This window comes from Tachypleus tridentatus, chromosome 3 (assembly GCF_004210375.1).
Source record: "Tachypleus tridentatus isolate NWPU-2018 chromosome 3, ASM421037v1, whole genome shotgun sequence".
Classification (NCBI taxonomy): Eukaryota; Metazoa; Arthropoda; class Merostomata; order Xiphosura; family Limulidae; genus Tachypleus; species Tachypleus tridentatus.
In genome coordinates, this window is record NC_134827.1 from 30,839,298 (window position 1) to 30,865,207 (window position 25,910).

At 31.3% G+C, this 25,910-nt stretch overlaps 1 protein-coding gene across 1 annotated transcript; it reads left to right on the top strand.

The window, feature by feature from the left end:
* The first annotated feature begins 1,405 nt into the window (after window positions 1-1,405).
* LOC143245780 (aspartyl/asparaginyl beta-hydroxylase-like) lies at window positions 1,406-24,748 on the top strand. Its single transcript, XM_076492034.1, is given in 11 exon segments — window positions 1,406-1,445; window positions 3,543-3,773; window positions 3,776-3,802; window positions 4,577-4,713; window positions 7,309-7,503; window positions 10,894-10,921; window positions 10,924-11,030; window positions 14,775-14,910; window positions 15,606-15,697; window positions 20,129-20,259; window positions 23,291-24,748. Coding segments are annotated over 11 exon segments (1,275 nt in total). The 3' UTR covers window positions 23,442-24,748.
* The last annotated feature ends 1,162 nt before the right edge of the window (window positions 24,749-25,910 follow it).

The following is a 25,910-nucleotide window of genomic DNA, read 5'->3' on the forward strand; positions in this document are numbered from 1 at the left end:
ATTATTTTATAATAGAATAAAATAACAGTTACACAATCTTAAATACTGACATAGAGTATATTCATATCAGTATCTCATAAAGTATAGAGGAGAAATAATTAATATTACCTAAGAATAGACTCAGTAGTAAAATAAAACCATCTAACTTGGAATATGGTTGAAGAACAAGACTGATACAAGGCTTAACATTCTCTTGGCATTTGCATCGACATTATTATATTATTGTTTGTTTTTCAACCATATTCCACATTAGATTTAATTATATATTAAGGTACTTCTGCTCTTTATTTTATCAGTCACTTCCAAATTATTTCAGCAAGTTCTTACTCCATATGGTTAGTGTTCCATGTTTATTATAAAAAAACCAAGTAAAGGGAAGTGAGAGATGGAAGTTTTATAAACATTTACTATGCTCACTTGTTAATCTTTTTCGTATTGTGAAAAGCATATAACATTGCATTCATTGTGATGGATCTTTTTACACACATTTCTATATCAGATACTTGTTGTTGTTATTATTATTATTATTGAATATGTTTTACCATTATTGACTTCTAAAATTTAATTTTCTATTTCTCCTAAATTTCAGGATATGGAGAATGAAGATTTATATTTTTGGCACAACTAGAATAATTGTTGACTGCACTCTAAATGTTGTTTTTTTTCTATTTATTGCTTGATTTATTCAGTTAATGTGCATATGTGTATATATATATATATTTACATGTTTTGTTCTTTAAAATACTAACTAATTATGAAACTGTGTTAGTTACAATGAAGCAAGAACCTGTGACTTTTATCCTTTCATGGACTAATATTGTCTTTGTTCAAAAAGAGAAAATTGATTAATTTTACAAATTTAATTTTTAGCTATTAAAAACTTGCATTTTTTTTTTAAGAAAACATAATATTGTCAGATTTTGGTGGACATGTTAAGTTACTGAAATCCAAGAATTATAATGCACGTGCAAGCTAAACTGAATTGTGACTAGGCTACGTGTTCTTGTAATGTCCAGTTGTATTAAAATCATTACAGTTACATTGCTCTGTTTATACTTATTAAAAGTGACTAATAACCACGTTAAACATTAGCTATATACTCGAAAGATACCGTAGTGTACATAATATGTATATATTCATAAACATTATCCAACATTCTTGCTTAAAGAACAGCTATGATTTGTTGTTTCACAGGTAGTTTCAAAATAAACATCTGGTGATATCTATACATCTAATTCTACTATGTTCATAACAGTTGCTTCATACAGTATGCATTGTATAGTTTATTGTGTACTAAACATACACATAAAGTATGTAATATATATACTTCAAGACAGCTAATTTTTACTTAAATGGAAATACCCAAATATACTCAACTTCCTTGTAATCCTTAAGTAGCATTAATATGTATGGAATTCAGAGCCTTATTTCACTGTTAATTTTCAGTAAGTTTTAAAAAAGATGGTATTCTGTTTCAACCAAGAAGTTAATCTCCCTTTTAGTGACAGTCGTCATAATACACTGCTGGTTATTATTGATTTAATAATGTCACATAGAGCAGTATATTTCTGTGGGACTACACTGAATATTGGCATGCACGAGTAAGCACATGGTTAATCGTACATAACAGATGATTCTGCTTTCTATGTCTAATGTTATAAAGAGTGTTTTATGTATGGATACTTGCACACTACAAGTGTTCATCATCTAAGTACCTTGTGAGGATCTAATTTCAGTAGAGGCATAACTTATAAATAAGTCGTACCAAACATGCTCGCCCTTTCAGCCGTGGGGACATTATAAGTGATGGTCAATCCCACTATTTGTTGGTAAAAGAGTAGCCCAAGAGTTGGTGGTGGGTGGTGATGACTAGCTGCCTTCCCTCTAGTCTTACACTGCTAAATTAGGGACGGCTAGCACAGGTAGCCCTCAAGTAGCTTTGTGCGAAATTCAAAACAAACAAACAAAAAATTTATAAATAAACATGATTTCAATTCCAAGTAGTTCTATTTCTTTCAACTGTTTCTATCACTTTTTGGATCCCCACTTAAAAGTATGGTTCATGTTAATTCCAAATGTTGCAATGGATACATGGCAAATCCTGCAATAGAGTGTCCAACAAATAAACTGAAAATTTTAGAAATTTGTTATGCAAATAATTTTGTTTTGGTAAAGGTAAGCCACTTAAATTCCTTGTGTTGGAGTGGGGTATACTTTTGTGGAAAAGTTATCACTTATGAGTCAAGTCAAAAACACACCAATAATAATTAAAGGACTTGGGGGTTAATGATTGATGCTTACAAAAGACATTTTTACACAAACAAAATGTTGAATTGTCTGGGGGAAAACACAATAAACAAACCTGGATTGGGCCCTGGTACAATTTTTAAATTATTGATGTTGAAAGATCAGAGTGATAATTACATAATTTAATGGAATACCTTACTTTCAAAATCTTAGTATAAGTTATACACAAACTTTGTGTTTGAATATTGACATGAATTAATAATTTGCTGATTTGTGGGATTTACAAAATACTAAAGAAAAATCCTCTTTTTATTTTATTAAACTTAAAATTTATGATGCTTCCAGCCACACGCTAAGACCTATCAAATGATACTTCATGTGAACTGATTTACTAAAATAATTGAGTCATCGTAAGTAGGCCATAATGGTTTATTACTGTGGACTTAGTGTATACAACATCAGTCTCTAGTTGCTCAACATCAGTTTGGTTAATGCCCCCCAGTGGCTCAGCAGTATGTCTGTGGATTTACAATGCTAAAAACTGAGTTTCGATACCTGTGGTGGGCAGAGCACAGATGGCCCATTGTGTAGCTTTGTGCGTAATTCAAAACAACAAGTTTGGTTAACATTGTATTAAACGTGAAATATAAATCCCGAGAAGTGAAAAAAATAAGGCAGTAGAGAAAAGAAACTGAAGGTGATCAAATATATAAAGATGTTCTTTATGTTTAAGTTTCTGAATTCATCTAGAAACATAAGAGTACATTGTTGCTTGTAATTCATTTGTTAGTCAGTAAGTTCCTTGTATTATTATACAGAAGCATCCAGCTTGAGAATTGTAGTTTTTAGCTTTTATGGTAAATAACTTGTAAGTTTATAATAAGCTTTATTTTGCTCACGTCTTCTGTAAAAGTTGATGTTTTACTTGACAGTTGACATTTCATGCATTAGAGAGAACTCAGTTGTGGTACATGAGGTACACAGATTTGTAGTACTGTTGGTTGTACACACATTAATTCAAGATATTTTTTCCACAACAGTTGTTTTTACGTACAAGTATTAATATATCCTAAGCTATATTTGATTTTAAACAATTTTGTTTTAACTTACAAATAAGAAGGTTCATGTAATGCTGTGGTACTAGATGTGTCGTTGGAAAGGAGTCTAAACCAGTGTTCATGTAATATGTAGAAGTAACAGCATGACAGCTTTTCTGTTTGATGTGTTGTTTTGCCTTTCAGTTTTGTTTCAGTTCAAAATTATTCATTTTAACCCTGTAGTGTAGTAAACCCAAGTACCCCTCCTTTGTTCTATTAACCAGTCTCCGGAGAAAGCTTTAAAACACTTTGAACAGCTCCTGAGGCAGCATCCTCAAAGTCCTCGTGCAGTATATGGGAAGGCTCAAAGCTTTGACAGAATGGCAGAACAGCAACACAGTAATTCCTTATTAGAACAAGCAGTTGCTGCCTACCAAGATGTTCTCAATATGCCCAATGTTCCAGATAAATTATATTTACTTTCTGCTAACCGGCAGTAGATAGGATGAGATTTAGAGGTGAGGCTATTATATTCTATAATCATTATAAAGCACTACATGCATTTGGAAATTATTATTCACTTTTGGTGCTATTATGTGCTTCAGGTAGAGCATTTTATATACATATTATTTCTTAGTTCATAGTAGGAGAAATAATAGCTTTCTGTGAAACTGTTACAATAAACAAATTTCTGTTCAAGTGATTGATGTGAGAACTATTTGTGATTTTAAAAAATGGTTATAGAAACAGTTGTATGCAAGAAAAATAATTTTCGAAAGAACAGTGTCTGTGAACTAAATTTTACTCACAAGAGTAATTTTCTGTTAAATTGATTAGTAACTTCCCTCCATAAAGACAAAAGAGAGATTTAGTTTAGGAAGTTTTTGTTTTTGTTTTCTCCTTGTTAGAATAATAAAGCTATGGAAAAACAATGCTACACAGATGTTTCAGATCCTCTAACTGCATAAGAGAGAAGTATAGTTGATTGATACAAAGTTAATTCTGAAGAAGAATATAACATTTCTCAACTTCATATGTATATGCATGAATATATATAATTAAAGAAAAACACATTTATTTTCGTGGGAATTATAAATATTATTCACTTGTACATATTTTTTTATATATTATGGCAATACTTGTAAGGAAAAACAGTTAATGAGTGCATTAAAATGTTCTAAATTCAAATCATTCTTCATTAAAATATTTGGAATGTCTTGTTAGCTGAGAATCTTTTAAAACTTATTTTAGTCGTTAGGTTGTTTAAGAATTTGTTTTGATTTTCTCTACAGGGCTCTTAGGAAAAGCTCTAAACTTACAAAAGCATTTAGCCAACAGATATCCAGAAAACATTGATATCCATAATCAATTGGCTGTAACGTACTTGCTAGTTGGTAAAGGTCAAGAAGCTAAGAAAGTGTTAAAGAAGGTGTGTTGTAGTCTTTTGATTCTTTATAAATACACTTCATTAAGAGGTAAATAAACTTCTTGTAAATGTAGCTGGAAAACCAAACAATCTCAATCATGGAAAGAAAAAGTGTACAGTTTATTTCGAACCATCTATCACATGTGAGGTTATATCATTGCTGTCTTTCTCTGTCACTGATGTAGCTGGGTTAATGAGATATTAAGAATACCTTACTCAGTATGTTATATAAATGTAATAATAAAACTTTACTGTAAAACTGTTTGTTATGCTTCATAGATGTTAAGAATATCTTACTCAGTATGTTATACAAATGTAATACTGAAACTTTACTGTAAAACTGTTTGTTATACTTTATAGATGTTAAGAATATCTTACTCAGTATGTTATACAAATGTAATAATAAAACTTTACTGTACCTGTTTGTTGTACTTCATAGATGTTAAGAATACCTTACTCAGTATGTTATATCAAATGTAATAATAAAACTTTACTGTAAAACTGTTTGTTATACTGATGTTAAGAATACCTTACTCAGTATGTTATATAAATGTAGATGTTTGTTGTACTTAAGAATATCTTACTCAGTATGTTATATGAATGTAATAATAAAACTTTACTGTAAAACTGTTTGTTGTACTTCATAGATGTTAAGAATACCTTACTCAGTATGTTATATGAATGTAATAATAAAACTTTACTGTAAAACTGTTTGTTGTACTTCATAGGTGTTAAGAATATCTTACTCAGTATGTTATATAAATGTAATAATAAAACTTTACTGTAAAACTGTTTGTTGTACTTCATAGATGTTAAGAATACCTTACTCAGTATGTTATATGAATGTAATAATAAAACTTTACTGTAAAACTGTTTGTCACACTTCATAGATGTTAAGAATATCTTACTCAGTATGTTATATAAATGTAATAATAAAACTTTACTGTAAAACTGTTTGTTGTACTTCATAGATGTTAAGAATATCTTACTCAGTATGTTATACAAATGTAATAATAAAACTTTACTGTAAAACTGTTTGTTGTACTTCATAGATGTTAAGAATATCTTACTCAGTATGTTATATGAATGTAATAATAAAACTTTACTGTAAACCTGTTTGTTATACTTCATAGATGTTAAGAATACTTTACTCAGTATGTTATATAAATGTAATAATAAAACTTTACTGTAAAACTGTTTGTTGTACTTCATAGATGTTAAGAATATCTTACTCAGTATGTTATATGAATGTAATAATAAAACTTTACTGTAAACCTGTTTGTTATACTTCATAGATGTTAAGAATACTTTACTCAGTATGTTATATAAATGTAATAATAAAACTTTACTGTAAAACTGTTTGTTGTACTTCATAGATGTTAAGAATATCTTACTCAGTATGTTATATGAATGTAATAATAAAACTTTACTGTAAACTTGTTTGTTATACTTCATAGATATTTAGAATACCTTACTCAATATGTTAAATAAATGTAATAATGAAACTCTATTATCGTACTGTATGTTATACTTGATACAACTTAAAGGTAAAGTTGTTTTTCCTGATTAAAAGAAAATTAATTTTTATATGCTATAATGAACATTTTGAAAATGTTTGTCCCAGAATGTAATGGTAAATTTATAAATGGGTTATTTTATGAATATAAAATGTCGTGTTGGTATCAATTATATGATTTAATGAATTTTTAAGTGAAATGTAGAAATAAAATAGTATTTTGTGAATTATTATCATAAACTTGGCAAGAATAGTGTTACATTTAACATTTATCTTTTATTTTAGTAGATACACCCACTGAGAGAAAGGCAGTGGAATTTTGTTATAATTCCAAACTCAGGCTTAACTTGTTTTTGTCTCATACCAATTAATATTTTTGTTGTTTGAAAAGTTTTTACACACAGATCTTTCCAAGAAAGAAATTTCAAATAGTAAATTATGTCATGAAATAGTTTTACAATATAAGTGACCATAATAAAAATTCTGTGTAATTTAATGTTACAGGTAAGTGTAGTAGTTGAACACTTGTTGTACAAGTGTTATATACAGCTTCCACTTTTTTATATGGATATACATATTTCTAGCAGTCACTGTAGAATATAATTTGGGAGTGTTTTTCACGTATAACTTTATAATATTGGTATGCATTATTACTTGCACTATAGAATGTATTTCTTAAAATTATAAAATGTTGTTCATCTTGCCTTCAAAATATCAATTTAAAAATAATGTAACACAGTAGATCTTGTAACTTGATCTGTAGTAAGGGTATGTTCTCCATCAGTAAACAGGAAGACATCACACTATAATCAGATTGATGTTAGTTAACCAGACTTTATGCAGAATATTTAAGCTATTATTATTATTCATTAATAATAGTATTAATAATTATTATTTACTGTTATTATATATTATTTTTCTATTGACTATTTATTGAATAAACTTGATTTGTGTTGCATAGAGATCTTGCTTAGTTGATTTCAAAACTTTATGGAATCAAACTCTCTAGAGCTATTTTAAAAAGTTCATGTACTTAATTTATGTATACATAGAGAGAGATTTATTTTTTCTTTTCCCTACAGATTATTAAAAAACACCCAGATAATGGATATGCCAAAGTTCATTACGGTTTTATTTTGAAGACGGAGGACAATAACTATGAGGATGGAATTAAGTTCCTGCGTGAAGGGATTGGAACACGAGAACCTGGTGTTATAGATGGAAGGTTCTATTTTCACTTGGGTGATGCACTTGCTAGAGTTGGAAAGAAGGATGAGGTTAGTTTGAATGTTGAACTGTTTGCCATTTTCTCAAAACTATTTCTAATACTATTGATATGTTTAACTTAGTTTTAAAATCAGTTTTCAGTGTTAACTTTTATCGTATTATTTAGCACTTCACTGGCAAGCACAAGTGTGAACCAAGACTTTGGGTTTTCTTTCAAGGTATTTCAATTTATTATGTAGCAAAGAAATAATTGTTTTCACATCAAAAGTCATTCTACACTTTATCTGTGTAAAATAAAATGTGTAGTTCAAAAAGTAAGTGCCTCTTACAAAATACCAAAGAAATGATATAAAAATTCTCAGTGCCGTGAAGGTATGAAGAAATGATATAAAAATTCTCAGTGCCGTGAAGGTATGAAGAAATGATATAAAAATTCTCAGTGCCATTAAGGTACAAAGAAATGATATAAAAATTCTCAGTGCCGTGATATAAAAATTCTCAGTGCATGAAGGTGCGAAGAAATGATATAAAAATTCTCAGTGCATTGAAGGTGCGAAGAAATGATATAAAATTCTCAGTGCATTGAAGGTACGAAGAAATGATATAAAATTCTCAGTGCATTGAAGGTGCGAAGAAATGATATAAAAATTCTCAGTGCCGTGAAGGTACGAAGAAATGATATAAAAATTCTCAGTGCCGTGAAGGTACGAAGAAATGATATAAAAATTCTCAGTGCCGTGAAGGTGCGAAGAAATGATATAAAATTCTCAGTGCCGTGAAGGTGCGAAGAAATGATATAAAATTCTCAGTGCCGTGAAGGTGCGAAGAAATGATATAAAATTCTCAGTGCCGTGAAGGTGCGTGCCGTGAAGGTACGAAGAAATGATATAAAATTCTCAGTGCCGTGAAGGTGCGAAGAAATGATATAAAATTCTCAGTGCCGTGAAGGTACGAAGAAATGATATAAAAATTCTCAGTGCCGTGAAGGTACGAAGAAATGATATAAAAATTCTCAGTGCCGTGAAGGTACGAAGAAATGATATAAAAATTCTCAGTGCCGTGAAGGTACGAAGAAATGATATAAAAATTCTCAGTGCATTGAAGGTACGAAGAAATGATATAAAAATTCTCAGTGCCGTGAAGGTGCGAAGAAATGATATAAAAATTCTCAGTGCCGTGAAGGTACGAAAGAAATGATATAAAAATTCTCAGTGCCGTGAAGGTACCGAAGAAATGATATAAAAAATTCTCAGTGCCGTGAAGGTGCGAAGAAATGATATAAAATTCTCAGTGCGTGAAGGTACGAAGAAATGATATAAAAATTCTCAGTGCCGTGAAGGTACGAAGAAATGATATAAAAATTCTCAGTGCCGTGAAGGTACGAAGAAATGATATAAAAATTCTCAGTGCCGTGAAGGTACGAAGAAATGATATAAAAATTCTCAGTGCCGTGAAGGTACGAAGAAATGATATAAAAATTCTCAGTGCCGTGAAGGTACGAAGAAATGATATAAAAATTCTCAGTGCCGTGAAGGTACGAAGAAATGATATAAAAATTCTCAGTGCGTGAAGGTGCGAAGAAATGATATAAAATTTCTCAGTGCGTGAAGGTGAAGAAATGATATAAAAATGATGCCGTGATAAGAAATGATATAAAATGCTCAGTGTAAGGTCTTAAGCTTCTCATTGAATTTATTTATGATTTCCTTCTTTACAAGTTATAATCTCGCAGTGGTGCACCATATTTAATTTCCATAATAAGTGTTGTTATGTAATAAAATCTATTATACTTGAATATTGTTACTTAAAATGAACTGAAGTGTTTACCTGAACAATTTGCATAATGGAACTGGTTCTTTGTAGAAATGTGAAATTTTTGTCATTAGTTATTAATGAACTAGAAAATGAACTTACATTATTTTTATTACACAATCTTTCTTTAAATATTATTACACCAAAAGAACCCTAGTGCATAACATGTAATATAATGAGAATATATAAACAACAAGCAGAACTTAAGCAACTTTACGGACTGTGCTTATGAGGTTCATATTTCTAGTGGTGCAATCACCCTCAAAGGTGTCTCATATTATTCAACATTTCTTCCTCAAACAGTGTTTATTGTTGATGTTCTGAAACATTTGCTTATAGATTTATCTTCTCTTGTGCTGGTCAGTTTGTAGAAAGTACAGGTATCCTATGAACAATATAATTTCCTCATGTTCTGCTGGAATATTTTAGAAAATAGATGTGTTTAACGAAATTAATCAACTGTTTATGTTTTGACTTCATGAACATATGAGTAGCATCACCTTATACCCTGAACACTTCTGTAATAACTTATCAGTAGTAAAATACAGTAAATATTTTTAGTATTCAAATAAATTATTATTAATTGTATTAGCCACAAAGCAAAGTTTTAGGGAAAATTGTCTTTAAAAATTTAACTAATGTTGTGAATTTGTAAATGTTATTGGTTTCAAAAATAAACTTGAATCAAAGTGTTCTAATTTTATAAATTATCGGAAGTTTTATGATAATTTCAACTTTCCTCTTCTGTTTTGTTTCCCCAGTTAAGTGTCATGTTAGAAATAGTCAACATTTTTATATCTACCTACACTTACAAAATTATAAGTACATTCTGCTATATTTAAGCCAATATAAATGTTTCAAAGTGTATTTTTCAATAAACAATGCATTAATTACAAAACTATGATTATGAACTTTCAATTTCCTAAGCCTAATTTACCCAGTAGGGAGTATAAGAATATTATTTCCTGTTTTTGTGAATATGCATGTTGTAAACAGTGAATTTAATAAGATATATTTTTCTCGTTTAATAAACTTATTCTGAATGGAAAGGTTATAGCTGTATCATTCTGATATACCAAACTTACCATACAGAGTAGAAATAAGTATACATATTTTAATTTGCTGAATGTGCTATATGACAAGGAGAACCATGACCTGGTAATTAGTGTTTCAGGATTGTGATCAAAAGGTTGCTAATTACAAGCTCATCTGTACTTGGCTTTACCTAATCTTTTCTTCAGTAACTCAGCTGCGAGTTGTGTACAAGTTAATTGCTGGGTGTTAGTTTGAGCTGGAGTTGGCATTCTGTCCATAAAGGATGTAAAAACTGTAATAAAAAGTTGCCTGAGCCACAAGAAACTGGAGTTAAGCACTGGTCTTATGGACCTTTAAATCATGGGAATGTTTTAACTTAGATATATCTAGTGGAGAAGATAGGGACATAACCTTTTGTTTATCTTTATTGAATATATACTGCATGTGAAGAAGGAATATAATTTGTTTCTGAATATTTTGTAAAATTTTTAATGCTAGATTGTTTCATATTTAATGTCAACTTTCAGCTGTGTTTTATTTTAGTAAATTTTCATTTGAAGTAAACTTCTGTAATATCTTTTGCATCTCCTCAGGCTATGGAAGTGTATGAGCAAGGTGTGAAAGAGGAGTCTTCCTATCTGCATATCAGAGATCTCTTTACAATGTGAAAGGGCTAAAAGGCCAACCCTGGTGGATGCCAGAAGAAACAACATATTACAACTACATTCTGGTTTGTGCTGAATTTTCTTCAGTAACATTTATAAATTTTATTGCCTTAAGTTCATATATTAAAATAAAAACGTGTGTGTCTGTCTGATAACAACTCATTTTTTAGTGCATTTCAGTTGTAAAGAGAATAATAGAAGTGTAATAAAAAGACTTGTTTCTTGGTTATAGTGAAACTGAGATTTAAAATATGTACATTGAATGAGTATCCTACTTAAAGGTTGGTGTAGTGAGGGTAAACTATATAAGAATATATCTATTAACAGTGACAGTAACATTATTTTAGCAGTACATAAAGTATGTTAACCCTTATCACTATTGTATTTTCTTGTACACTTATTAGCTTCTCAGTTTCGTAAAGCATTTAACTGACGAAATAGAATGAACAATGCATAGCAAAAAATACCATTTAAGATTGAATTGCAATATGGTACGTTACCTCTTACATTATGGTAAGTCTAGTGCAGTGGTTCTCAACCTTTTCTGATTTGCGGCACACCTAGAAAGCCTTAATGGTTTTTTTAGGTACACGTTATATGGCAAGCGTTAAAAGCCTTAGAACGAAAATCACGGTCAAAGCAAGCGATATTAATGTAATTGTGCATCACGTTTAGATACACGTAACACAGAAGAGTTAGCTTAAAAAGCCTTAGAACGAAAATCACAGCCAAAGGAATCAATATTAATGTCATTGTGCATCACGTTTAGATGCACGTAACACAGAAGAGCTAACTTAAAAAGCCTTAGAACTAAAACCACGGCCAAAGCAAGCGATATTAATGTCATCTGCACATTGACAACACTATCGCTTGCTTTAGCCGTGAGTGTCGTTCTGAGGCTTTTTAACAATTTTGTGGTATAGCAGAAAATCAAAACTTTTTATTTTTACATATGTTTTCAATGTGACGCTTGTGCCTGGTTCCGAGAGCAAATCAAATTGAGGTGAGGCTCTAGCATAGACAAACAAGCTTGCATTTCATCATCAACCTTGAAAACCACGAAGATGCAAATGAAAGCAGAACTTCAATTGCTTTTGAACTGATTGCAGGATATGAATTTTAATGGAGATCCAAAACTCATCCAAGCTCTTTTTGGGAAACAATGACTGATAAAATTTGTTTCGTAAATCAATGAGCTGTTCTTACTCCTCAGTTGTAGGATTTGTTGTCTTGTTGATTCCGAATGGATAGGTTACCCAGTTATATTCATCGACAACAAATGACAAGAAGTATCGTTTTAGTTGGGACTGTAGTTCACTTAATGTGTTCAAAATTTGAGGGACAATTTTCTTCTTTGACGGACATTCGTAAATAGAAGGAAAACAATCAAGGACTCCTTTCGAGATATTATTCTTCCACAGCATCACCTTTTCATCGAAGGTCTTCACTTTGGACGTTGCAGTAATAATGTTTTCAGATGGTCCTTGGAAACTTAAGTTCAGAGAATTTAATTTGTCAAACAAGTCGGAGAGAAACTGAACCTACAGCCACCAGATCTCATCATGAAAAGAAAATTCAAAACCTGCTTCGTTAACATCCAAGAAAGAAATTACTTCAGTTTTTAGTTGGACAAGACGCTTTAACACCTTTCCTTTCAAAAGCCATTGAACTTCAGTGTGATACAGTAGCTTTTTGTAGTCTGAATCCATCGCCTCACAGAGAAGAGAGAAAAGTCGAGATTGAAGTGGCCGAGACTTGATGAAATTCACCACTTGAATAACTTGACTCGTAACAGACTGCAAATCTTTCGGCAAAGATTTGGAGGCGAATGCCTCTCTGTGAATCATGCAGTGAACAATCCTAATGTTTGGATTTTGTTAGTGCACCAGAGTAACAAATCCCTTCTTTTTTCCTTGCATTGAAGGACAGCCATCGGTGCAAACGCTGACACAGTAATTTGAAGAGCAAAATGTTTTCATTCACCAACTCGAAAATGTCTTGGCCTTTTGCTGTACTTTTTAAAATCTTTGCAAAATAGTATTCGTATACAATTTTTCCATCTTTCTTGAATCGAACAAAAGCCAGAACTTGAGCTTTTCCACTAACGTCAGTAGATTCATCAACTTGAAGAGACCATATCAGAGACAATTCATCTTCAGGTGCTTCGAAGTGTTTGGAAACTTGATCCTTCAAATTCGACGACAAGTCTACAATTCTGTACGAAATTGTGTCATTGGATATGAGATTCCCTCTGGTCTCCTGAACATAAGGGAAAGATGGCATAATCTTTCTTACCCCCAAGTGAATCTTGGTTCTCGATGGCCTTGGTTTTGGACTCCAGTTGACTTGGCAGTGTTGTGATTCTCTTTCATGTTCCCCACAAAGATATCAGTGGCCAGGTATTGGATTGGACTTGACTTATCAATAAGTTCCTCATCCTACTCCCAAGTGCATGTTTGTACCTGGCAGCCCAGGTTTTGAATATATTTATCTTTCCTTCATCCCTAGCACTCTACATCTGGAGGCACATTGATGTATTATGGGATTGAGATTCATGTATGGTGTCATTCAGATCACTGTCCAATTATAGATGTGCTACTCTCTGTTTCTGCTTGTATCTGTAATGCTTTTTTTACACAAGGTGAAGAATTTACCTGGTGCTCTGGTTTGATCTTCAACTAGGAGTGTCCTTAAGATGCTTTTGAAGGATGCTTTTTTCTTTCCCTTGCACTAGTCCCTCCAGCTGTTCATTGGTGGGATTCTAGCTATTTGTGTGAGAAGATGTAATGGTACCATTTTGGAAGTTATAATTTTTCTATAGGTACTTACATTTACTCCCCATTGAAAACTTGTGCTTCCATTTTTTTTGCCAAAAGTTGAAATGGTAGTGCAATAAAATAGAATAGAGGGAGTCACATGCATCAAGAGAGTGTGTCACATTCGTATTGATGGATGATTGTCACATAATGATTTGCATGGTAGACACACTGGAATCAATCAATTCCAGATGGATAGGGATTTCAAAGTTTGTGCAAAAGAAGTTTATGCATATAGAGGGCAGCACTGAATGAGAATAGTCATAATGGATGGTGGTTGTAAGCTATACTAGTTAATTTAGATAATTTGTTTACTGAACTACCATTTAGAGCCTTTCTATCATAATGGGGACTGGTGTGCTAACTTCAGTAAATAAATTTATTTAACTTACTTACCACTAAATAGTCGTACCTTATTTTTATCTTTCAACTAAGTTTTTTTTTTTCTTTACTTTGGAAAGCAGTCACCTTCCCACAACTGTCTGAAGACAGTAAAGGGTGATATAGGTGTGGGACGTTGTGGGCTTGAGTACCCACACCTCGCTTTCCTGACTTCTATTTCTGTATCTATTATTTCTATTACTATTTCTCTGTGTGAGACAGGCAAATGGAGGTTAAGGCTGATACAGTGTATCCCCTCCACAATGTGGGTCCTACTTCTGCAGTCACTTCCAAAACTTAGGGTACATTTTATATCCCACATTACAGCTTGTACCCTGGAATCTTTTTAATTGATGCAGCATTTTTTGTTTATTTCTTTGGCTTGTTTTTGGTTACAACAAACTTCTATGTATATTTGAGTAGAGGTAAGTTCCTATCCGAAATACATTTTCTCTAAAGGAAAATTATGACCTTTGAATAAGTTACTTGATTTATTAAAGTTTCATTCCTTTGTTTCTTCTAAAACTGCATCTCATTTTTATTGTTTAAATGGTTTTGCTGAATAGAGTTGTTTTGAATATTTATATATTTTAACAATCATATTTCTTTAAGCTGTTAGAGAAAAACTGGAAGATAATTAAAAATGAAGCTCTTGCCATCCTAAATGAACAGCAGTCAGGTTTTCGGCCAGAGAGTGAAGGGTTGCGTGACACAGGCGACTGGAAGCAGTTTGAAATGTTTGCTAGAGGTATGTGTGTATCATTTGTTTGCTAATTTTATTGTAATTATAGAAGTTGCAAAGAATTTTTGGAAGGTTGTTATAAAGATGTTATTTTACCAAAAATTAACGATAAGTTATGTATGTTAGTGTACTTTGAGAGAGAACTCCAGTACTTTGTAAAGAAAAGAAATATATAGAAATTTCTAGAAAGATCAAAGTTACAGTTAAATACTCAGAAGTTATGCTTAAGAGCATGAACAAATCAGCTGAAAAAAAGCTTTTGATGGATCTTGTTAGAGAAAATATTGACTGTGAGAGTTAGAAAACACAAAGTATGAAGAGTTCTTTCTGATTGTGCCAAAAAATACATTTTAAGATGCCGGAGAAATGATTGAAATCAGTTTTTACAGGGGCATGAGATTATAGGTGATTCCAAACCTCCTGACCAAATATTCAGAAGATTCCACTTTTAAAGTCACATTATGTGGACCTTGAACTAAAAACATGCGACATTTAAACTTAGATTGTTTGTGCATTTTACCATGCAGTTGTCAACTCTCAAGTTGCTTAATGATTTTACATGGAGTTATAAACTGGGGAAACAAATCTGTTTATTTATGTGAGTAAGTATTCTTCACAACAACTGTTTTGTTATTTTTGTTACAAAAAAAATATTTGAAGTCTCAAACACATAAAAGATATTTTTTGTATTTGTTTTTAAGGCCAGAAATTTGCCAAAAATTGTGACAAGGTGCCTCGGACCTGTGCTTTGATCGAGAAAATACCTGATGCCGTTGGATGTAAACGAGGACAGGTATTAATTGTATTCACTCTGGCTTGAAATAATATTCACGCTAAAATTATTCTAGTTTCAAACAGGATGAAATTAAATAATTTCTTTGCATTTGTTCAAAGACTAAAAATATTGTTTTACATCATGTACAAGTAACTGATTAATAGTACATGGATTTGTAGTTCTTGCACAGTGTATTTATTTATGTATTTTCATTTGACTTTTATCATTTGTATAGAATGGTTTGAGTTGTGAATTAGTGAGAAGGTTAATGATCTGTTTTTTTTTGGATTTCATGTTGTGTAGAATTTGTACATTACGTTCTCTCTGAGGTACGTAGAAATCGGAAACATTGGGAAAGTTACATAACTATTATTTTGCTGACCACTTAGTAACATTTATTCACCCTGTTTACTGTACTGTTGCTTTTCTCCAGCTTTACATCACTAATAGGCATCAGTGGTGCTGGATGTATACAAAAATGTTACGAGTGAGGAGAATGGGTTCGTCAATATGTGAAGTACCATGTAATCAACTCAGTACAGTTGAATTATATTGTTAAATTAGGTTTACATGGGTAGTTTAATGGGTAGAAGATATACAATTGTGATAACTTCAGACACTGTCTGTATTGTATTGGTAGAAAACTCCAAATGTACTATTTATATATGCTTTGTGTTCTCAATAAATTTGTAACAAATTGGGCTAATTTTACCTTGTTACCACACTCACTTGTTCTATCTAGAAATCATGAAATCCTCATGTTCTTGGTTTGCTAGAACATTTAAAGTTCCTTGACTTGAGCATAAAAGGGGCAAAGTCAGATGTCTCTTTCTCATCTACCCAGTAGGTTGCTCTGCTTTGCTCATCTACCCAGTAGGTTGCTCCGCTTTGCTCATCTACCCAGTAGGTTGCTCCGCTTTGCTCATCTACCAGTAGGTTGCTCCGCTTTGCTCATCTACCAGTAGGTTGCTCTGCTTTGCTCATCTACCCAGTAGGTTGCTCTGCTTTGCTCCATTTACAGTCAAACCAAACTCCAAACCTTTTCTTCTCACATTACCCAAGTTACTGTCAAATTATGTAAAATTTTGTTTTTAAAAATCTCTTATACTTTAGTTCTGTAAACATAAATTATTTTATATTCTTTAGAAAATCATTTGAAATGCTGGCTGTCTCCAGTCAAGCAAAGTCTAAAAGGGCAAAAATTGTCCAAACAGTTTCTAGTACATTTGTGGAAAATATATTGTAGTTTCATAAAGAACAAACATCACACACAAGGTAAAAGTATTTTATTACTTCACATTTGGGGGCAAATTTATGGCCAAGAAAAACATTAGGTAACACATTTGTATTGCAAAATTTGTACATATGGTTGTATCCCACAGGTGGGATACCAGTAAGCTTTCAGATTTACAATGCTAAAATCAAGGGTTCAATTATACTTGGTGGACACAGCAGGTAACCTGACTGACTTTGCTTATATAACACACACTGTGACTGATTAAGAAGAGAGCAAGTTTGCCATTTGCAGTTCCCATGATATGGTGTGAACTCAAAGACCTAACTGATTGTCATTTCTGGTTATTTAGGTATAACTTAACAATACACTAAATATCCAGATATTGTATCTGTAATGAAGCCAGCACTTCATGAGGATGGTCTTCTAGTGAGGTGCTACTTACCTCAATAAACTCGGGAAACAGAAAAGTTATCCTGCAAAGAAAACAATGAATCTTCTTTGTAACCTTCATCTAGTAATTCTGTTTCTGTGGTACCTCAACATAAACTGTTTCATCTGATCACACAAGAAGAACTAAATGATCTGATTCATGACTTGTTTCAGTCAAAGCAGCATGAGGAACGTCTTGGCTCTAATTTACAGCAATAAGTTTCAATTTACCAAAGTTGCCATCAAAGTCTTATTAAGTTTCAATTTACCGAAGTTCCCATCAAAGTCTTGCTAAGTTTCAATTTACCGAAGTTCCCATCAAAGTCTTACTAAGTTTCAATTTACCAAAGTTGCCATCAGAGTCTTGCTAAGTTTCAATTTACCGAAGTTGCCATCAATCTCTTACTAAGTTTCAATTTACCGAAGTTGCGATCAAAGTCTTACTAATTACATCATACAAGGTACTTTGTGTTTATGTACAAATGTTGATTCAGTAATGAAAGAATTAGGTACTAAACATAATCCTTGAGAATGGAAACTTTTTATCAACTCATCCAAAACTAGTGTTAAATCTTTACTTTCACACAATGGGAACACTTAGGCCATCAATTCCTGTTACTTCAATTTGAAAGAAACTTATCAAAATATGCAAATTGTACATTTTCAAATGCAATTTTCATTGGATTAATAAAGTAATTAAAGTTATTTTTGTGATATATAAGAATATTTTAAATAAATCTATCATAACAAGAGACGACCAGTAATTTTTAGAATCAGCATCATCAGATTACTGAGAAACAGTTGAACATTTAGCAGAGAGAAACTCAGTGTTGTATGCAGTGTTGAAAAAGTAAACTAGTAAATAACTTTCCTGATAATATGTGGAAATACTGGATAAAGAACTTGGGCATCCAATGATATTGTCAATTGCTGGAAATTAATAAAAGTGTCATTTATGAATAAAGTTAATTTTTAATTCATGTTCCTGTGATATATCTCCTTTATTGTGATGTAGATGAAGTGTCAGTTTTGTTTACTGGAAACAGGTATAATATTCGTTTAATAAACAAGTAAAGAAACAACATTTCTAAAAAAGGAAGTGAATGTACTGATGGCTAATATCAGTTCTGTAAAAACAATGTAAACAAGATAGTAGGGATGGCATTTGTATCATTCCTACATTACAGCACAGAAAGACAGTGTAATAAATTTTAACAGACAAAATTAAACTCATTTGTGATTGTACATATATATTTTTATGGTACTTTTTTTCATCCCGACAAGCTTATTTTCATTGTTGTTGAAGGAATATATTAGCCACTCCACATTTACTTATTTGAAATGTGTTTTTGTTTACTTTCACACTGTTGTTTCATGCTGTTTTTACAATTTTTAAGGAAACACAAAATTTATGTTAGAAAGCTTACTTCAAGAGGTAATGATAACATTGTTTAAACTAGAATTTCTCTTTTAATTACTGCTAGTTTTGTTTGTTTTGAATTTCACGCAAAGCTACTCGAGAACCATCAACACAAGTTGTCCCTAATTTTGTAGTGTAATACTGGAGGGAAGGCAGCTAGTTGTCACTACCCACCACCAACTCTTGGATCACTCTTTTACCAACAAATAGTGGGATTGACTGTAACATTATAACACTTCCACAGCTGAAAGGGCAAACATGTTTGGTGTGATGGGAATTTGAACCCATGACTCTCAGATTACGAGTCGAGTGCCTTAAACATCTGGCCATGCCAGACCCACTAGTTTTTAATGATACTAATAAAAACGGATAATGCCATTTGTCACTTCAGTGAAATTTGTTATCACCATTATTTTGGTTTTTGAATTATCATGTAATTAAAACAAGAAATTCAAACTTATTACTGTGATATTTACAGGCATTCCTAGAACTTGTGATTTAATCATTACATAGATATTGTTATAAAAGGAAACACTGTATAGTATTGTAAGTAAGAAGATATTTAAAATGCTATTTCGATGAAACATTTGAGCCATCCCCACATAGGCAGTGCTATTGTCTACATAAGATATAAATCAATGTAAGTGTGATGGCATCATATTCATATTACAGTGGATGTGGCCAAGTGGTTAACATATCAGACTTGGTATCCAAGGGTCTTGAGTTCAAGTGTTGTGGAACATGATTTCGACTTTTAAGTATTGTTATTTTGAAATAATATTTTGCTATTAAGTTAAAATTAACAACTGTAGGTTGCAAGTGTTACCAACTGTTAGCCTTTTCTCTGATCTATAGTTCAGAATTATAGATGGGTGCTACTGAGCCATAAAGGTCTCTTACCTGGCCACTTTGCCTATAATCTGCATAAGACATCATTAAAGTTAACAAATCAATGTCACTGTATTATTCAAACAAGATATTTGCTGGTACGTTCAGAAAGTTAACAAATCAACGTCACTGTATTATTCAAATAAGATATTTGCTGGTGCGTTCAGAAAGTTAACAAATCAACGTCACTGTATTATTCAAATAAGATATTTGCTGGTGCGTTCAGAAAGTTAACAAATCAACGTCACTGTATTATTCAAATAAGATATTTTTTGGTACGTTCAGAAATTGAGGACCATATACTTGATTACGTTGATTTGATAATTCTTTGTACAACAATCTTCAGTAAAAGTTTTTCACAAGAACAAACTTTTCTTTTTGTAATCAGACTGCTGAATTAGAGATTTTTGTATTTCATGGTAATTGTTCAGATGACTTAACTTGTTTCATTAGTATGTTTTATCTAATATTTCAGGTGAAATTCTCTGTCATGCAACCTGGCACTCACGTCTGGGCTCACACAGGCCCTACTAATTGCAGACTTCGAGCCCATCTCGGCCTTGTCGTTCCAAAGGGTGTAAAAATTCGTGTGGCGAATGAAACAAGGTAAACAAAGCAACGTATTGTCATATTCGTTTTTATTTTTAGTTGTAAATTTTTTTGTTTGTAAATATAGTTATTATTAAACCTTTTACAAAGGTCTCAGTATAGTATATGCAAGTTTGTATAAATATTTGCATACGTTAAATATTTATACTACAGCTTTCAATTTAGTGTATGTAGTTTTACAGAACTTTGTAGACTTTTAGTTAGCATTGCAAGGTTTTTGTACACAAAAATTAAGATATTTAAGGAAGTACTTTTACTAAAGATGTGTTTGTGGAAATATTAAGTCTGTTTCATTACTATTCTGAATGCAAAGTGATTTCATGTTATGATTAAGAAAAGTATTCTTTGTGCCCACAATCTCAGATATTATTTGTGTAATCCCAAACCTCCTACATACATTTCAGGTGTTTTTGTCAGCAAGTCTTTATATTTTGTCTGTTATTTTCTCTACTATTGAAGTAAGTGTATGCGTATAAGGGACCATTTCCACAAATGGAAAGAGTTGAACAGAGCAGCTATGTTTGATCCAGTACATAAGCCATATCTCGTTGAACAGAGCAGCTATGTTTGATTCAGTACATAAACCATATCTCAGCTAAATGAAAATATACGAGGTTCTTATTTTATATTCTAGCTTGTTAGTATTACGAATTTGAGTTTCTAATTTGCATGAAACTATAGACTCAGTATTTTGACATAACAAACATCTAATTTTAGCCAGTTCTGCATTCAACATACCATGTGACTCACTGACATCTGTATTTAGGTGTGTTCTTTTAATATTTACTTTTGAATTAAGAAGTTAACTTGTACATAATATTAAAGTTTGAATTACAATTTACAAACTTATTGACATACATTCATGAAACAGTAGTTCAATAAAATATTGAATGAAGTAAACAAGCACAGTGACGTGTCCTTCGACCCTGCGATCTGTTGAAAAGGCTTAAAATATGAATTTACAAAGTAACAAAATTTATTAACGGTAATTTATTCATGTGTGCAGAGTTCAGGAAATTTCTGTAAGAAAAAGGATAAGCACTGTGTCGAAATTTATGATGGAGGAACATTTACCAATTCTCTTTAGTTATCAGTTAAAACAAACAGTGTTTTTATTCTCAGAACATGAATATCTGTTTCATATAATGAGAGTTGTACCTCCTGGTAATTCTTCATCATTGATTTTATTCGATTGTCTAATATATACTTTTTATTTTATGTATATAACATTTAAATAGAAACTTACACGAAGGTTTAATCTTGTTTCTGGACTAACTTGCTTAAAGCTACTTGTGGTTAATTTGTATGATTTAAAAGTTAGACTAATTAAAGTTAAAACTCACTAAATTTGTTATATGATTTATATGATGCAGTCATTCAACACTGTTGTTAACAGTCACCTAATTCCTATTTAAGTCGATCAGATTCCAGTATCAAATGTCTCGTCACGAGGATTTAATTGTAATAACTGTTATTTGATAATACTTTGATTGGAAATAGATAGTAATCGGGCCTTGAAGGTGTTTATTTCTGAGGCTAGTTAACCGTGTGAGTTCATTGACAATTTTAGTTTAGCTTGATTGGTGTGAAATACCTCACAATGTTTTTCCCATCAGTTTGACCTTCTTACTACACGTGACCTAAAATGAAGAGTTATTTTATTATCGAGATGCCTACATGTATATTTAATCGGCAAGTTTGTAGTAATAGCTGTGTAAAATGATCATTTTCTAAGTGATGCTTAGAATAGTTTCTTTTTTATAAAATGTTTACCTAACTTTGCTCTTCTTGCTCTAAAGGAAATAACCCAATACTGGTTGTTTTTATCCAGGATATTTTATACGACTTTGTTTTATCGTATTTTGCACCGTACGATATCTGTTTTCCTTCACTACCAAAGGTGACAGAGTTATGTTTTCACATGTGTGTGCATTTGTCAGCAAGATTTTTTGAAAATGTCCAAATGAATTTACGTGAAAGTTAGTGTATATTTATGACTATAACCAAAGTTAGAAGTGATCAGTTTTAGTGGACCAAAGTCATGAAAATCCAAAAACGTCCATACCTGTTAATATGGAGATCGATTTTTTACACAACTTTTCTATATTTCAGTCAAAAATGATTGAATTTTGATGAAATTTGGATATGTGTAGAATATTATCCCTCATCGTCTTGCCAAAAATGGTTCACGTCCATTGATAACAATGGACATGTAGATACATTTAGTTATATTTTTGAGGGTTGAATATGATAAATGCTGCATGATGAAAGTATGAACTCTTGTGTTTGTTTACCCATCTAGTTTTTTTTTTATTAGCTTTGTTATACATCTAAATATTTGTTTCTTATCTTATTGAAATGGATAAATTTGAACATTTATTACAACACAAAAGAACAGAAAAAGTTATTGGGGGGGGAAAAAGTACCTACAGACGTTTGTGATTAGTACTGGAAAATTAAAAAAAAAAACAACTTTCAATCTTCTGAGTCAATTTCATTTATTCTGTCTGGTATAGTTAGTGTTAAAAGTCTTCATTAGTTGGTTTAATGTTGTATAACATTTGGAAGAACTTGTAGATTACTCATCTTTTGAGGATATTGGAAGAAAAATCATTATCAAACATTATTGTGGCATAAAGATATATTTAATATGACTTTAAAACCTATTTCAGGGAAGAAAACATTGTCTATTAGGAGAACAAATTAATTTATTGTGCAGCATTCTGTTGAACTTGGTCCCCCCCAGTGGTACATCAGTATTTCTGCAAACATGCAGCTCGAGAAACCAGGTTTCGACACCTGTAGTGGGCAGAGCACAGATAGCCTATTGCATAATTTTGTGCTTAACTTCAGATAAAATAGTCATACTTGCATTATGTTACCAATTCACTGTTTCTACTAAAGTGTTGGTTAATTCTGGAAGTGTTTCTGAGAATAGAATAGATCTCCCTTTGTAAGAAAGTTTTGACTTATTTATTTGTCCTTTAAAAGTTATGTTTTCTTAATATGGCTTACGTCTTTATCACAGAGAATGGACTGAAGGCAAGACAATTGTGTTTGATGATTCCTTTGAGCACGAAGTTTGGCACAATGGTAACCAGTCACGTCTTGTGCTGATTGTAGATTTCTGGCATCCAGAGTTAACAGCACACCAGAAACGTACTTTGACTCCCATCTGAAAATGACACTTTGAGTGCCTTATAATTTCAGTGTGGAAGAAATATAAACTAAACGAAATAGAAGCTAGTGTTTTTTATTTTACTACCAGCCAAAGCTCTACCCCAAGTAATAATTACTTGTAGAAAGTCATTTAATTTACCTAAAATATTGTAATAATGATATACTCATTCTGTTGCTGGAGTTACTCTATGCTTAAAATATACAATGTATTTAATATGTTATTAAAGACAATTTTTAATTTAATATAAATTTTTTGTTATTGTGAAAGAATGGTAGTGGAATAAGCAATAAATAATTTTGGTTTTAATCTGAACTATTTTTTTGCTAGAGTAACTGGAAAAGTGATTGATAACAAATGATTACTTTGAAGATCTCAGTTTTAAAAGTACATGTTCTAGTAACTAAACTTATAGAGTATTTAACTTATAGAAAGCTTTTTTCTTTTGATATTTTGTTTGTCATCTAGTAAGATTCAGTATATAAAACATTAGTTCATATAAGTGTGTATTTTAGGCTGTATAGAAAATATCTGAGATACAACGAAATAAATATTAGTGTGTATTGAATTTTGACAAAAGTAACATTTGACTCGGCCCCTGCTTGTGCAAGGTATTGAGTTGTGCTTTTAAGAAAAAGTAATTTCTTGTTAAACTTTTATCTGTATTGTTGTAATTTGTATGTGAACGTGTTTTCTAATAGTTTCTTATAGCCAGTCGTAATTACCATTCTATATTAATTTGATTTGTAAAAGATTATTTATTAAAAGTTTTATGTATCCAAATTTAAACAGGTGCATCTTTTTTAGAAACCAAGTTGATTAGTTTATGGATTAGGAATGATGTCACGTGTCCGTTGTGGAATTTATTAGAGTAACAGATGTATAGAATCATTCTTACGATGAGATAGTCACTGTGTCTCATGGTATATTTTGTATCCCAGAAACAGTTTGTCCAATATTGTTGTTGTGGTTTGTAAAACTTTTACCTTGGAAGGTATTACTTACACTTAGTTTGTTTTCTAGTAGAATATAAGAAAAGAATAGATTAAACAAAACTTAATGTCAAACTGTTTCAGTATTCCTAAAAATGTGAATACATGATGCATTTGGACTTCTTTTTTGTATATTCAATAAGGTTCTGCAGGATTAGTTTTTAAATCTAAGAAATTTAATGTATCTTATTCTCTTTGTTCTAATTATTCTAAAATTTTTGTTTTATTTAACTGACAGTTTAAGTGGAAATGAAATCTATATGTGCATCGTACCTGTTAATGTTCTTCAATCAGTCATTCTTTTATTATATTTGTTGATTTTGTTTTAAACAAATAATAAACAAGATAGAGATTGCTGATACAATGTATAAATTATTAACTTGTTGCTCAGAACTTATTACTAAATATTTATATGAAACTTAGTACTAGAACAAAAATTTCCTGTTGCCAACTGAGCTAAGAAAGTTCTGTGAAATATTTTAATTTGTTTCATAATGGTTACACTTTTGAACATTTCTAACGGTGGGATAAACAATAGAGTATTGGAACCTGTAAACTAACTTCCATCATGCAGCTATCCCAAAGTGCAAATTATATTTAAATTCCAATTTTTGAAAATACTATTTAAAGAGGGAGATAATATGTTTAATGATGTAGAGGGATAACCTTTGTCTTTTGTAAATGATTTTGTGAAAACTGCTGAACAAAATATCATTATGTCAGTTATTTGAACAAATATTATTTTGTTTTTCCAGGTCTGTATAACACTTTGGAAAATTAACTATTTTTGTTTTAATTAGTGCAGCTGAAAAACTACTATAAATCCAAGTTATGGTTGCTTGAAAAGTACAATATTTATTTTGGTGCAGAGGTTTTTGGTTTTTTAATTAGCTTTCAGAAATGTATAAGTATAATGGAGGTAAGACTGAAAAGTTGGTTGTCAGTTGTACGTACAGTAATCAACTTTTTATGTCAGCAAGTGTTTTAATTCTCAGCAGAAAGGCTACTTAGTTATTCATAAGTAATATTGTAAAGGGAACAGAGTGAAAACTAGGTTACTTGAGAGTTGTGAACACTGCCACATTGTGGTAAAAGTGAAAAGTTTCTGAATTAGGAATTTTTTACTATAGAACAAAACATTCTTATTTCAAGGTTGGGTCTGTTGAAAATTATTATTATTTCATTTTGGTGAAAGTGGGAAAAATGTTCAAAAAGGTATCTAGATAAAAAAAATAAAATATATTGCAACAACCCTAATCCTAAGTACTGAAACTCATTAAGTAAAAGCATTTTTATAGCAACAAGCTTAAGCCTAAGTACTGAAAATCATTAAGAAAAAGCATTTTTATAGCAACAAGCTTAAGCCTAAGTACTGAAAATCATTAAGAAAAAGCATTTTTATAGCAACAACCTTAAACCTAAGTACTGAAAATCATTAAGTAAAAGCATTTTTATAGCAACAACCTTAAACCTAAGTA